Raw genomic sequence first — 13,512 nt, forward strand, 5'->3', positions numbered from 1 at the left:
TGTGGAACCAGAAAAGGAACTGCAACTAGTTCAGAAACCGGAAGTTTCCCGAGAGTGGTGGTTCTCCCCTTATTAGACTCTTAACAGAGAATGTCAGCTTCTTTGGAGAGGCAAATGCTAGGTGGACCAAGGTAGGTCAATAATTGCCAGCTAATTAACGTTAATGTTCACAATGAAATAAAGTAGAAAGCAGTCTTAACGCCTTTTCAGATATCTAGACAGCATAGTCGTCCATTTTAACCGGCTAAATTCCTTAGAAACATATTTGACGCATTTGACTAAAATTTAGCATGGTTAGGTAACTAAGCACATGGTGTGCTTGCGTGAGATGTGTAACGTTATCAGTGCTAAGTTCTCAGCGCTAACATTAGCTAAATTTCCCGTTAGGGACACCGATATAATGTTACTTTTATTTTACATGTACTGCTGTAAAGGCAGACTATCAATGATGTATCTTGGCTTAGAAAAGTTTTTTTTTCCAGAACGGTAAGCATGAAGACGCCACATGTTACCAACAAACAAGCCAGCCAGCTTCTGCACAACAAGTTTGTTGTCGTTCTGGGCGACTCCAGTGAGTACAAAACTGAAAGAAATACTGATACCACCAGGGTGGTATTTTAACGTAGGGACATGATAAACTTTAGTTAACTCATAGTGACCGTTATCAAATCTCCTAAAAGATTAGTCTTTTCGCTTTGTTTTGCTAATGAATTGTTGGGGTCTAATATTTGGAAATTTACCACGTAATCTAATTTAGATTAATTTACCCAGGTTTGTAGCTACAGTGGGCATTATATTTGTAATGGCCACTTCAGTCGCGCATTACGTGACGTGAAGCTGCGTGAAACCTTAGTAGGCTACCACTTTCAGCCACTGTGCGTTGCTCTGCCACTGTACGTCGCTCTGTCAGTAGCCTGCCTACCGCCCCTTCTGAAAAAGCAGGAGGCTGCCTTTAAACATAATTGTTGCCGAGAGGAATCCCAGCCTACGAATTCAGTAACAAAATAAATCATGCATAATTAAAAATGACCTCGATTTAGGCTACTTGGGTATAAGGATTGGCTACACAGTGGTTAACGAAAATCGAAATCTGCTTTTGATAGCCTACCGGTGCCACTCCAGATATCTTAATTTGCTGTCTACGTTATTGTCAGTGTTGGGGGTAACGAGTTACAAAGTACAATTAAAATTTCAGTAATTTGTTACAGTTACTGAATAACTGTAACGTCCATTCCTGCATTTCTGTTGATATTTTGACTTATTGTTTGCGAAACGCAAAAGGGATTCGATTGCCACTTCTGTTCAACCCTATAACAACAAATAGCTGTCAAAATGTACCCGTCCACATTTTAAAAAACAATTGAAATGACAGGCAGTTTGTGAGTTTTCTTACAGGTAGGCCCATAGCCAGGGCCGGAGTGGGGCCACTTTTCAGCCCAGGAGTTTCAGGTCCAAGACCGGCCCACGTTTTCCATGGTGGTGGAAATTGGATAAATGAAGCAACATTTCAGCTCTTACTATCCTGTAGTTTTTATTAGGACCATGGTTCAACAAATGTGTAAAGTAGGGCTGCACGATTATGGCCAAAATGATAATCACGATTATTTTGATCAATATTGAGATCACGATTATTTATCACGATTATTCATTCATTTTAGTGAGAAAAATATTTTTTCCCTAAACATATTGGACTTGCTATCTGGCTCACCCAAATTCTTCCCCTCACATTTACTCCCCTAAATTACTGCAAATATAGATTTGACTGCGACTTCCAAACGACTTCCAAACAAATGTTTTGTGCGTGCTACTTTGTTAATATTTGGGAAAACGTTAACAGCCCACCGGGAATCCTCCCAACGCTCCCCATTAGCCACTTAAGCTCTGCTTCTTGTTCATGAGTTTACTGTAATCGTTTAGTCCAGGGGTGTCCAAACTTTTTGACTGAAGGGCCACATTGGGTTTTGAAAATTGGCCAGTGGGCCACACACAAATAATAATGTTTTGTATTATTTAAATGACAAAATCATTTTGTTGTAGAAAAATAATTTCTTAAGAAATACTGTTAATTTGATGCTGTTTAATTCATTTATAAATGGTGCACTGTCACTTTAAGACTCTTTGCCAGCTCCACTCAAATAGCCTATGGCTAGTGCTGTGCCTATGGCTGTGCCCTCTCACAGTTTAAAATTGGTCAGTAGTGGGAACTACTGTTGCCATCGCCCTCTCTCCCACGCTCAAATGCGTCCCCAATTAAATGGACTAGCATAACGTAGTTAGATCTGCTGCAATGGAGATACTATGTATCTCGATGTGACAAGCTGTTTTGACATTGACATTGTAAACGTTCTCTAAGAAGAGTGTAAAGCAGTTTGTAGTAGCCTAAAGTTAACCACAACGTCGTCTATCGCTGGAAAAAAATAGCGAGCGGCCTATGATAAACTAATAAATGCTCGGCGGGCCGGATTAAAGTGCATGGCTGGCCGCAGTTTGGACACCCCTGGTTTAGTCATTCGTTGATCTGTAAAACACTGACGTGTAGGCTACATTTTCATTATTGTTCACTCGTTTTGAGTAGGCTGTGTCTTGAAACGCATATGCATTGTAGGTTGCACATGAAGCTTATAAAATACATGAATAAAATTCACGGATCCCGTCGTTAGCTCAACTCTTATTACAGTAGGCTATAGGCTATCGGAGGAAGCAAACAAGGACTAAAAGTTAACGTGATAAAAAAAGGCATGTGTGGTTTACGTCATGTGATGTGTTTCACGGTATGAGTTGAGAGCCCTGCTTTGCTTATATTTTTGGTTAACTTAACTTGCCTGAAATCAGAAATATTTTCGAACAATGGATGATCCGCTTCGAGGGACAAGCTCTTGGCCTTCTGCTGTGCCACACATTTGATTTTTGATCGTCGTTTATTGTATAGTCTAACTAGCCTACTAATAGTTAACATAATGTCACTAGTCCACAGTGCATCAGGCTGAACAGTGCAGGGAACAGCTGTCATTGGTAGGCTGCATGCAGGCACATGGTCAGACAGGTTTAAGGAGCGTTTGATTTGTTTTGTAGCGGAGCGTTCTATGGGTTGCCAGGTTGGTTCTATGGGTAGAGCACGCATTTGAAATATCGCTCGATCACGCAAATTTGATTGTGGGAAGCCAAAATCGTGATCGTGATTAAAATTCGATTAATTGTGCAGCCCTAGTGTAAAGGTTATATAATAATTCACTTCAACTAAGAAGTTAACAAAAAATATTCCACTATTCCACAAGTTAACAAAAACAGAAAGAAAGAAAGAAAGCCTTTGAAATGTAGCCTATTCCACGCTTCCACAAAGAGGCATATTGAACTATGTTTAGGCTACATGTTTTTTGCATGGGTAGGCTATATTGTTGATTAGTGATTTAGCCTACTCCTTTACTACACCACACTTCTGAGCAAACAAGGCATATACCGTAGGTTTATCATGTAGCATAATTGCTCTTTCTTACATTAAATAACTGCACAAACAAAGCATTTACTGTAATGAACTGTCAGTTCCAACAACGTTGTTGATGATGCAGCGATACATATCATTGGTGGAAACAGTGGCAACGTGTAATACCCCACCCCCTAGAAGTTTTCTGTCACGGCCTATGCCGACATTTTTCTAATTTAAACCGATTGATTAATGCTGGCATTGCCATTGCCAGCAGCAAAAACCTAAACTTATTGCAAGCATATAACACAGTTAACTTAAAGGAACACGCCACCCAATGTCAGTAGTAATATATGTTCTTACCTTAACTTTCACGAGTTGTCATACCTCTCCCGTGTCGGTACGTGCACTCAAACGCTCTGGTGCGCAGCTGGACTGTGTTAGCATGTTGCTATGCTAGCGGGCTTTGCCGTAACTAGCCGTAGAAGTAATCAAAAACATCCACGTTTTCCCGACTTAAATACAGTTGCACGAGTAGTTGATAGAAATGTCTACGGCCACGCAACATGAAACGTGGCGATTTTCCAAGCGAATAAACAGGAGAACTACAATGTGTGGCGCAATAGCACTTGGGAGTACTTCGACCTAGCGTAGTAGTATTGTTAACACCTAATTGTAGATCCTATCCACCACAGAGTTTAGAATCCATGCTGGATCGACCCTCAGCCTCTCCCTCCCCTCTGAGCGAGAGAGAGGCACACACACTAGAGATGCGCTGATGGGCTATTATTTCAACCATAACTGCATAGCAAAACTTATCATCCATCAGCACCAAAGTTTTTTGAACAATTTTCAAAACCGCACCCGCCCACCATCCGCTGGTTGTTTTAATGTAGGCTATATGGGTGATGCAGCGCTGCTGACGTGAGGCTAGAAAGCCCTTGCCTGTTCTAGAAAGACTGATCCAATGCAGCAAATATATTAAAAGGCTGAAGTCGTACATTGGCTATGTTGTAGCCTATCCCTAGAATATCAGCAGCAAACTCAGTCTCTGTCTCGCAAAACAGTCTCCAAATAAAACGCACATCGGCCTGTTGCCTATTCTGCCAGCTTGTGACAATATATCGTCCAAAATGCTTAATTGCATTGCATTCTCCACATTTTTAGCTAAATTTTCATGTACCACATCAGCGTTTTTGTTCAGTGAATCTTTTGTAAATTGCTTTACAATAGCGTCGGGCCCTTGTCAGCAGCCTTCGGCTTGCCTCTTGCCACTATTCACTCCTTGTCTTCCGATGTCATTTCTGAGTCATCTACAGATGTTTACACACATTCACCTCCCTAAATAGAACCAACTTGACGTTGACTTCAACCTGTGTTATATCCTAGATGAGACTGCCTGGGTTATTTTGTTTCGATATTAGCTTATATAAAACACATAGTAATTGTAGTCTACCATTCAGGGAATAGGCATTTAAAGGAATTATCCGGAGTAAAATGCACTTTAGATCAATTTACGGATGATTGGGAGTACATACGTTGAGTTGACATCCAAATCATGTCATTCGGATGTGTTTTGAGAAAGTTCGATGTTACCGTTTTTAGTCAAAACTCGTTAGCCTGGAAGTGACGCGGGCATGTCATTTCGCCACTACAAAACGCTATTTTTATACCTCTTCTACAGTTCCAAACAACATTACACTTATGTGGTAGTGAGTAGAGGGTCCCTAAAGCCAAACCGAAGTATCCCGAGGTCTTAATGTGGTTTATGTAAATTGTAAATTTCCAGAGCGTGTTACTCCACACTCAGCAATCGACTCCTACGGACTTTCCCCTGAACATGGCAGCAAAGATGGAAACGTATTTTTGGAAAGGTACTGGCTTGATGAAATTCATTCTGGACTCTCTATCCGACCACATAAATACCTCGGGATACTTCGGTTTGGCTTTAGGGACCCTCTACTCACTACCACGTAAGTGTAATGTTGTTTGGAACTGTAGAAGAGTTATAAAAATAGTGTTTTGTAGCGGCGAAATGACATGCCCGCGTCACTTCCAGGCTAACGAGTTTTGACTAAAAACGGTAACGAACTTTCTCAAAACACATCCGAATGACATGATTTGGATATCAACTCAACGTATCTACTCCCTATCATCCGTAAATTGATCTAAAGTGCATTTTACTCCGGATAATTCCTTTAACCAAATATTTCTTTATTAGGGCAGGGCAGGCATATTTCAGGCTATTAAATGATTTCTAAACCAGTCTGCTAAAGTCTGTAGTGAAGTCTGTGTAGGGTTTTCCAAGCTCCATTTCTTTTTACGAGACACCCTGCTCACAAGAGCCATCTACCGGTTGTTTGGGTTGTTGCAGCGTCATTGCAGCATCACTGGAGAAATACAAATTAAAGTTGCGTATCTCGAGTGAAGCTGGCCAATTTGAAGTAATGCCCACTGTAAGCCACACTTGAAATACACCATAGACCTCATTCATAAAGTCATCACTTTCCCCCTCTTTTCTAGTTCAGCGTGGGGTATACAAAGACTTGGTCATGCTTTTACAAAGGGACAACTACTTGGCTGCATCTCAGCTGAAGACTAAGGTAGGTCCTGAATCACGGAGGATCGCAGATCATCTGTGGTCAGGACTGCACAGTTGCATGTTTTAACAAAAGGAACCGCTTTCCTAAGGCTCTGGCCATACACATTAAACGGTCTGTGCTGTTAGAAAGATGGCCCTGATGAACCCGGAAGATAAGATAAAGGGAGAGGGCTCTTATTAGACATTCTCTGGGGAAGAGTAGAGTGGATTAATTTCAAAGCGAACTTAAAGGTGCAGTCAGGGATGTTGTGTGTTTTCAAGCCCATACATTTTTTTGTTACATTTAGCAATCATTTCCTCACGACCACTAGCTGCCCATTCCATGAGTAGACTGTAAAAAAATGTCTCCAGGCTTCGAAAACCGAACAAAGTGAGGGAAGCCTAACTTGACTCTCGCCAGATGAATTTCGTTCCGCCTAGCTCCACTCGCATCCATCTGGGATTGCTTCCGTTGGGGGTGATTTCGGCACCAGATTTTATGGTACAGCCAATCAGGACGCAGGGCGGGAGTTTCATAGATGTGACGTAGCGGAGAAGCGACTGTGAGACTGTTCTCAGCGTCACGGGTTGGCTTCGATGTGAGTGGCTGAAGTAGCGTCAATAAAGATTACGGACAAGTGGCTTATCCAATCATATGCAAGGATTTTTGATAAGGCCCAGCCTTCTGAAACACCTCTCCAATGGAGTGATCCCAGATGGATGAGTGGAGCTAGGCGGAACGAAATTCATCTGGCGAGAGTCAGGTTAAGGGAAGCCTGCGCCCCAAACAAAAAAGAAATACTGAAGTGAGCAGTGAGCTACCTCTGTCTGGCGTGCTTCCTTTGGTCCTTGGTTAAAATATAATGTAAGGTTGTTTTATTTTCTTTCACAAAAGCGTCTGCTAATAAAATGCAAATATCAACATTAACACATACAAACACAAAATCCTTGATTGCACCTTCCCCATACTGAAAAGCTTTGCCTATTTTTAACATTGGTTAGATGTACCTAAACTAGCAAAGCGAGATGCATCAAACAAAGTAGTCCACTGCAAATAGTAAGATAAATGGGTACCAAATATATTTATGAAGGTATACTCGTGGTTTCTCCACTTCATGGCGCACTGTCATAGCCTGGATTCAGCTTTGAGTAGTTCATTCAAATTACTTCTCTAAATGTTTCATTATTTCTCACTCATGATGCAGGTTTAGTACAGCGAGCGAACCCTTGTTGACATCTGTTTCTGTGTATTCCCAGGGTGAGGAGCAATTTGAGAAGGATGAGCTTCTTGAGGGTGGTACTAAAGGACATATGTCCAACGGCACAAAATACAAGGAGGTCCGACAGTACAAGTCGGACCACCACCAAGTTCGATTCTATTTTGTTACGAGAGTTTATTCTGAGTATGTGCAGAGAATTTTGGAGGAGTTTGAAAAGGGTCCCAAACCGGACTTGGTGATCATGAACTCGTGCGTGTGGGACGTCTCCAGGTATTTATCGGCTTTCAGCGTGCTATCATCTTCACACATGAAACAGACATGTTTTATGTATGATGCACTGAGTTACGTAGTTTGTTGTTCACTCTCAGATATGGGCGACAGTGGGAGCCGGACTACATGGAAAATTTAACCCGTTTTTTTCGAAAGCTGAGAACCATTCTCCCAGAGGAGGCTTTGATCATCTGGAACCTCACCATGCCACTGGGCAAAACCATTATTGGTGGTTTTTTGGTGCCAGAGGTAGATACACATACTGAACATGTGTTTTTTTGTCTAGATCAGATAAAACATTTTGACCAATGTTGACACATTTTAATGGCTTTGAGCATAGATTATGGTTGTGTGAAAGGACCTGCAAAAGACTTAAAAAGAAAGTCGCTGAACTGAGAGTATTACATTTAAATCAAATGTATATCTGTCTAAACAAAGAAAATAAAATTTTATATATACATATATATATAAAAAAAAAGTAGGATACAGAAACTAGAGATACACAGCTGTTTAGAGGCGTGTCTGGTTAGAGCTTCGGGCTTGAAACCGAAGGGTTGCCGGTTCAATCCCCGACCAGTAGTGCTGGGCGGTATGAACAAAAATGTATATCACGGTATTTTTCAAAATTCTTACGGTTTCACGGTATATGACGGTATTTTTTTTACCATGCATAATCAGATGTTCACAGCATTTTCTACAGGTTGAGAGAGGAATTGCTGCAGTACATTGACTAAGGATGGTCTATTTTACTGTCATGATGTAGAATAACTCCACACTAGTGGTAATGCAGTTTTGCATGGCCCCAGAAAATGATGCTGTTTACAAAGAGCCACTCATGATTCTAATGAAGAATCTAATCAGAATGCAAAGACAATTGCAGTCAAAATACAGAACTTTTACTGTGCAAATTTCACAAACATCTACATATGAACATATAAAACCAATACAAAAAGTAGTGCAACTTGCAATAATTATACTTTTTTGAAAATGATACAATTTAAAATAAAACCTCTGTTAATATGCTTACTCTGTCAAATAGGCCTATCAGAAATGTATTGTTATTGTGTGGTTTACATGACGTTAGTGGTAGGCTAACGTTAACTTCATGTGGATGTCTTGTTAGCCTGCCATGAGCTTCGGGTTCGGTTCGCTAGGCAAAACAAAAAAGTTAGTTTTGGTGCACTGATGACAGTCAGGATAATTTCTAACTAGCCAGCTAGTATTGCTCAGTGCACGTTTATAACATGCTTTACTTGCTACCTGGATAATTTCAGCGAATATTCTTAAGGTGAGATGAATGATAAGATCATTAAACTTCACTGTGTTCGGTGGGTTGCTAACTAACGACATCACCTACTAGCCAGCTAGTTACAGCTGTTGAACAATCTCAATAGAATTGTCGTGACGGTAGGCTAAATCCTTTTCAATGCAGTATCCCTTAACGTTTTTCCTTAACTAAAGAAACAATTTAAGGTATTATTCACCCTTAAATAAACCCCTTAAAAGGAGAAACCCTTAGGGGTCATACTTCAGGGGAAAAACTTTAGGTGTTTTGTGTTTACCCTCACTATGCCTCGCAGTGGCACCATGCGTGCGTGTGAAAAAAAAGTCCCGTCTGAAACACTGTCGCGCGGCGCAGCGTTCCAAACGTTGTGTAATCAAATACACCGGTATGGCAGTATATTAAAAATTACACCGGTATACGGTGTGAACCGGTATACCGCCCAGCACTACCGACCAGTAGGAAAAATGTGGGCGGGGGAAGTGACCTGCTCCAGGTTAATGTTCACTGTTTCACTAATTCACGGATGGGATAAATGCAGAACAAAGAACAAATTTCCCTCATGGGATCAAAAGAGTATCTATACTTATACCTTACCCTTAGGTTGCAGAGTTTGGCCCGTCGCTGCGTTTCGATATCATCGAGGCCAACTACTGCAGCGCCACGCTGGCCAGCGTGTACGGCCTGGACGTGCTGGACCTACACTTCCAGTTCCGCTTCAGCCTGCAGCACCGCATGAAGGACGGGGTGCACTGGAACGCCGTGGCCCATCGCCGCATCACCTGCCTGCTGCTGGCGCACGTTGCCAACGCCTGGGGTGTCGAGCTGCCACCATCACAGCCTCCAACAGGTACACCTGCCACTCAGATTGGCACCACGGATCGCAGGGCAGGGTCAGGACAGTTGTTGAGTCAGATGAATGAATATTAGTTTTCATGGTGTAGACTTGGTGTTAATGTGAGTAGGGAATTATTACTGTTTTATACTGTGTGTTTGGTTGTCTAATGATTTCTGAATCATTAAAAAACAATCCACCATATAGTGAGTGAGTCAAGAAGTTAATTCAGTTTAATTTAATTCAAATCAACACATTGATGGTGGGCATTCCCCCTCATCCTGTAAGATGTGTCTCTCTCTTATAGGTCTGAATCAAAGCTTTAGTGAGCAAGATCCAACCAAGGAGACTCAGCAGCAACCAAGGAAAGCCCAGAATTCAGGTAACCACAGAGTGAGAAGACCCCACTGGATGTTGTTATGGAACATGACTGTCATCTCCTTTGCGTCACGCTTCATTTTCCCTCCCTAAACATAAACGTTCTCACAGTCTATAGGTGCAGACCGAGGGCATGGGGATACAACAACTACCCAGTGCCCCCCAACCCCTGTATGACCTCTTTGACCTCAAACTTCTATGGAGGTGAATGTTTTTTTTCTGTTTTGGGGTGTAATTTATAGTGTTTTATTTCTGGATTGTGGTGATCTTGTGTAATGTTGTTGGCACTTGACTGTCACACAATGACATTTCCAAATGTTCTATGATTCTATAACCCCGGAATGGAAGGTTTGCAGTGCAGAAAATGTGGCTAGAAATGAGCACTGTAAGACCCTGCTGAAGTGCCTAGCATCGGCCATTGAAATTAATGGGGATGGTACTTCCATCTTCTTTCTTGTAATTTGATTTTTCTTTGTATGTTGGTCAACAAACATGTTGGTCAACAAGTTTTACAACTAAACATTTTCATGTAAAAATCTGTGCATAACTCCAAAGTTAGATCTTTTCAAATGTTCCATGATACAATGACCAATGGATGGCACCTTCTCATGTTCGAGGTTTGCAGTGCCGCTGATCTATTCCTTCATTTAATGCAGTCTTGTCATTCAGTCAATAGGCTCACTCGACTTGATGCACATCTGTGCAGATCTGACTTGATGTTATGCATGCTAGGTTAAATGCAATGCATACTGGTTAGAAGAACTGTCCGACTTCATCCATCCAGAAAGGAACTTACCATGGTGTAACCATGTTACATGACCTTAAAATATCGTAGGTGCCTTCATTCAGTTCTTGCAGTTGTCTTTCCATGGACTGTACGAGCTGAAACCCGCCTTCCAACCCTTTGGAAGGAATCTCCATTATGACAGGTTTCTCATTCTGCTTCCTTATGTTGGAATGTGCGAAAATGAGTAAAAATGGAATGGATACCTTCTTATATGTGACTTTTTGCAACAATGTTAGGCTAGCCTACTGAGAACTTTTTGATATTCTGTTATTTAATGCTGTTGGTTAAATCGATGATGTCTCCTGCGTCAGGTAGACTGCAGCTGATCTGTTCGGGACTAGCTGCCGTCTGTTCTAGCTACTCCCGGCTAGAATTTGCAGTTAATGTTGATGTATGAAGTCAGCCTACTCTCCTCTCACGAGCCACACCAATTGGAAGTCGGATATCCAATGTGTTACACTATCAGGGTTCCCACGGGTCATGGGATTTCTGGAATCTGGAAATTTGATAGTTTATTCCAGACATGAAAAGTCATGGAATTTTATCATTTGTGGGGCAAGGTCATGGAATATCAGGGAATTTTGTAGTAGCAGGTTAAAATAGACATTAATGCAAATATATGTCCACGCAGAATTGCTATATATCTGGTAATTAGCTTTACTGCTTGCTTGAGTGGTTGTGGTTGGCCTAAAAAAAAGTAAAAGATTCTTGAATGCTACGCGGCTACTCTTAAATCTTTGGTCGGTATATTGTATGTTTTGAATAGAAATACCTTGCTTGCACATCCAGAAGATTTGGGGTGTGAGAGAGAGATGAAGGCAACAAAACAGATGTCCACTAAGCATGTTGTTGAAACTTTCTCATTTAATGCTGGCATTAAGTTGCATTGTTACATTTTCCAATGTTTCAGGGCAACATGACGCATGGATGGAATCTCCTCATATTCGTATGTTCAGTCTTGTCATGTGGTGAATTTGTCTGTCACACTAAGGTGGGGATCACATTGGAAATAATGAAGCGGCAGCAGTAACGCGTAACGCAACGCTCAGACCATAATAAATCAAAAGAAGTCCCATCGTTCCTGTTACACAAACTCTATACGCTCGCGTTACGCTTTGAAAGTTGAACTTAAATTGTTTGACGGTAGCGTAACACTGCCGCTCCAGTTGTTCTGCTGCCTAACCATAGTGAATAATAGGCCAAGGTCACCCCTGCCTAATGGGAAGCCGGAGTTACATGGTGTTACATTATGACCCAATCACTTGTCAGTTGAACACTAGGGCTTTACTGTTTGGCAGAAATTGTTTTGAGTTTTCTTTGTGGAGTGCTACAGTGTAATATTGTTAAGCTGCAGCCTGCCACCACAACAGTTGGCCTTTCTTAATACCAATGTGGTGTATATCAGAAATCTGCACTTTCAAGAGCTATTAATGTGATGCGTAAGAAACTCCAGCTTCCCTGTCTCCAACAGGTGCTTATAGTGGGAAATTATATGTATATATGTATAGGCCATCCCTCTGTGTTCACACATGTTGGTCATTTGTCAAACATGCACAATTTCTGCATGATTTGTCTCCGACATTCTTGTCACCTGCTCAATGTTCACGTGGCTGGCGTAGACTAAGAATCAGCTCTTAACCATAAATATGTCGACACTATTCCTCTCACAATCAAATTAAAAAAATATATTTTTGTGAATATAAATATGAGCTTTGCTTTGTATTTCTAGGGGTGACTGAGTTTTTGTTGATCATGAAATGTTCAGCTCTAGTGCTCTGTCATCCAACCCAGAACTTTCCTGCATTGTAGGCCCTTTTTTTTACAACCTGTGAAGCTATTTCCATCTTATTAGAGCATTGTTTTTTTGTTTTTTTTCCTCAGGTCAAGACTTCTCCAGGGACTACATTCCACCTCAGACAGGGCCATATTACGGTAAGGCCTGAACCAAAAGCTGAACATATCCCTCATTCATTCAGTGGTCTCCTCCAATGTTTCATTCTGAGTATACTGTGGTCACTATAATCTTTGTGGCTTCAAAACCACACCAATACGCTCAATCTAAATTTCTTGTAACACCTCACCATTTAACATCCTAACAGTGATAGGATCCAGTTTAGCACTGTCCTTAGTGCACCATGTGTCAGGATTGTTTTTCTCCCCCTTCAGATCAAGGCTTCTTTATTGGCTACCCTACCCAGGACTCCAATGGTAAGCGAAGCAGCAAAGGTGTATTGTTATTTAAATCATTTAAGTATATACTGTATGCAGCATTCAGATGCTGCTGAAGACTCATTTGTCCAAGTCCAGACAGATCACTGAACTTCATGTACATGAATGACCAACTTTGTAATGCTCTAGATCAGCATTTCATCTACAGTAGATCACATACTCCCTAAACAACTATTATTTAGGGATAAATACATATGCTTAAAAGTGTTATGAAATGCAGAAATTATACTAGACATGTAAACTCCCCTTGTGAATTTAGTATCTAATATCTGTTTTGTTTGTTTGTGTGTCCAGATGACAACTATGTAATGCGGAGCAAGTACAGGCGTGCACAGTACAGGCCGTACTGAGACCCTTTTGCCTTCCTTACTTTTAGATTGGAACAATTTTAGAATTTTAAGTGTGTGTTTTTTATTATTTTATTGGTTTTCTTACATTCTTTTAATAAAATTAGAAATATTTGTTTAATGTCTGGTGTGTGCATTTACATGGGCATTGAGGAGTGAGTG

General features: G+C 41.1%; 1 protein-coding gene across 3 annotated transcripts; it reads left to right on the top strand.

Annotated features, from left to right (window-relative positions):
- The first annotated feature begins 62 nt into the window (after positions 1-62).
- Positions 63-13,471, top strand: LOC121689960 (PC-esterase domain-containing protein 1A-like). 3 transcript variants are annotated; one of them, XM_042070213.1, is made up of 12 exons: positions 63-131; positions 483-571; positions 5,945-6,024; positions 7,260-7,492; positions 7,573-7,741; positions 9,378-9,624; positions 9,917-9,991; positions 10,099-10,191; positions 11,685-11,720; positions 12,656-12,706; positions 12,941-12,982; positions 13,298-13,471. In XM_042070213.1, the coding sequence occupies exons 1-12, from the start codon at positions 91-93 to the stop codon at positions 13,351-13,353; spliced, it is 1,212 nt and encodes a 403-aa protein (XP_041926147.1). In that variant the 5' UTR covers positions 63-90; the 3' UTR covers positions 13,354-13,471. The 3 variants fall into 3 exon arrangements, with proteins under 3 accessions (XP_041926147.1, XP_041926148.1, XP_041926149.1); XM_042070214.1 differs by having other exon boundaries at positions 7,591-7,741; XM_042070215.1 differs by lacking the exon at positions 11,685-11,720.
- Positions 13,472-13,512: the final 41 nt, after the last annotated feature.

Source organism: Alosa sapidissima, chromosome 18, assembly GCF_018492685.1.
Source record: "Alosa sapidissima isolate fAloSap1 chromosome 18, fAloSap1.pri, whole genome shotgun sequence".
Taxonomy (NCBI): Eukaryota; Metazoa; Chordata; class Actinopteri; order Clupeiformes; family Clupeidae; genus Alosa; species Alosa sapidissima.

What these genes read in the sequence shown, in the direction of transcription:
- LOC121689960 (XM_042070213.1), top strand. Translation starts at nt 91, where the DNA reads ATGTCAGCTTCTTTGGAGAGGCAAATGCTAGGTGGACCAAG. An exon ending in TGCGTGTGGGACGTCTCCAG is followed by an intron (nt 7,493 to 7,572) that starts GTATTTATCGGC and finishes TGAGTTACGTAG; the next exon opens with TTTGTTGTTCACTCTCAGAT. An exon ending in TCAGACAGGGCCATATTACG is followed by an intron (nt 12,707 to 12,940) that starts GTAAGGCCTGAA and finishes CTCCCCCTTCAG; the next exon opens with ATCAAGGCTTCTTTATTGGC.